Source organism: Loa loa (assembly GCF_000183805.2).
Source record: "Loa loa unplaced genomic scaffold supercont3.164, whole genome shotgun sequence".
In the NCBI taxonomy this organism is placed as follows: domain Eukaryota; kingdom Metazoa; phylum Nematoda; class Chromadorea; order Rhabditida; family Onchocercidae; genus Loa; species Loa loa.
The window spans coordinates 92,918-95,145 of NW_018108344.1; the positions used below are offsets into that span (position 1 = coordinate 92,918).

Here is a 2,228-nt window from a genome sequence, read left to right on the forward strand (position 1 = left end):
CCATTATAATTTTTTAAATAAATATCAACCTAATTAAATTATAAGGAATTAAATTCTATTATAATCAATATAAAATGTAATTAACAGGTAATTGATAATTTGTATATGTATAATTAAATAAATTTACTATATAATCTTTCATAATTTTAATGTAAAAATGATAAAGTATACATATTAGGTTGATTGTGTAATTCGTACAAATAATAGTAAAGAATGTGTTTATCGATTAACACAATTACGTATACGATATTGTAATTCGATTAATCAACAAAAAGATCGATACCTTACGCATGTATGCTATTTTCGATGGCCAGATGGACGTTTACCTTTACCATGGGGACAACAAAATACCTTAGCTAAAGCTGCCAATACATTATTACAAATTTTGCTAATGGTAAATAATACATGTATATATCGATTATTTTCCTTAATATCATCATTAAGTAATTAAAGATTGAGCTACTAAATCATCATATTTATTCATTTATTATCATCATTAAATAATAATTAACAATGACAAATATATAATTACTAAATTTTAGTTATTTTAATTAGAGTAAAAATTTTTCTAACTTTTTAATGAAACATATGAAATATATACACAGTTATATGATATTAGATAATTTCAAATTTTTTATTTTTTATTTTTTTGTTTTATTTTGACTACGTGTAAATATTTATTAGTGACAAATAATATATTACTTAATTAATTACAAAAATTAGTTATTAAAATTAAACGAAAAAAGAAAAAAAAAAACCCGACAAATGATTTTATTTTTTGTTCTATAACAAATTACTATAGCAAGATCTTTTTTTTTTCAGTTTTAATTTAATATTAATTAATAATTTATGCAATTTGTGTTTCAAATTGATAGGTTGGTGACGATACGACATTAATACATTGTCATGCTGGTCGTGGTCGTACAGGTGTCCTGATTGCATTAGATTTTGCTATACATCAACTTAAAAATTCACAAACTGTAAATGTTGAGGTAAAAAATTTATAAATCAAATTTATTTTGAAATTAAAATTATAAAAGAAAAAAAAAACATCTAAAATGAATTAGATGTATCAATTGTTGCAGCTTTCAAAAAAAAATAAAAATTTCGAAATGACTACGGATACTAATTATAATTTGTAAAATTTTAAAAAATCATGTAAAACTAATTATCCGATATTTAATGATTTGTAATCGATAATCCGCATATCACAAAGATTTAATTGGTAATCTAATTATTCCGCATTCATTAATTGATAACTGATGATCTGCAGATCACAGGTAGTTGATGAGAACTAAAAATAAGAGAGGACATTATTTTTAATAGCCTATGAAAGGGTTATTCAAAATAATGTACCTTCTTTTTTTATATTATAATGCTAATTTAAATTCAACTAATACATTAAAAGTTATGATCAAAGTTTATTTTCAAATTGAACAGAATTTATTATTATTTCAATTTCGTGACCTTAGTTACAAATGGTTATTGATCTAGGAAAGATTAAAGATTGAAAATCATTAGTCCCAAATGGTTTTTAATTTTTGATGTTATTTATATCATTATTCACTAATATCTGCTATTTATATCATCATTTCTGGAAGCCTCAAAAAATTTCTCCTTTACATTTTTATGAAATGATTTGAAAAAAAAAGCAAGAAAAAACAATAAAAACTTATGGAATGATTTTAAAGAAAAAAAATTAAAAAAATAATTTAAAAAAATTTAAAAAATGCATGATTTAAAACAAAAAAAAAAGAGAAGAAAGAAAAAGAAACAATAATAAAACTTATGGAATATCAAACAACAAATATTTCAAGGCTTTAATCGAAAAAATTCGACAACAACGCCCAGGCGCTGTAATGAATCATTGGCAGTATGCTTATATTAATATAATTATTGCTGAACAGGTTAAGAATGCTAAATTTGTCACATTCATTTTATAATTTTTGTCACACTTTTTTTTTCCTTTTCTTTTTTTGACGTTCCAAAAAAAGAAAACTTTTCTTTCTGTTATTTCTCACATTTCTCTCTCCTCTCTCTCTCCCTCTCCCTCCCTCTCTCTTTTCCTCCTCCTTATTCCTGCTGATAATTTTTTGCTTGCTGTTTTTTTTTCTTAAAAAAGAAATTATTTCAATACTTAAATTTAAATTTTAATGCCTACTTACAATTCGAAATGAAATTAAATCGATATATTTTGAATAAAATTTTAAAATATCATAAAATTTAAT

At 22.4% G+C, this 2,228-nt stretch overlaps 1 protein-coding gene across 1 annotated transcript; it reads left to right on the forward strand.

Moving 5' to 3' along the window:
• Positions 1–178: 178 nt before the first annotated feature.
• LOAG_14298 (hypothetical protein) lies at positions 179–1,907 on the forward strand (the record flags this gene model as incomplete). Its single annotated transcript, XM_003149795.1, has 3 exons — positions 179–394; positions 876–992; positions 1,818–1,907. Coding segments are annotated over 3 exons (423 nt in total), but the record flags the coding sequence as incomplete, so codon positions are not given.
• Positions 1,908–2,228: the final 321 nt, after the last annotated feature.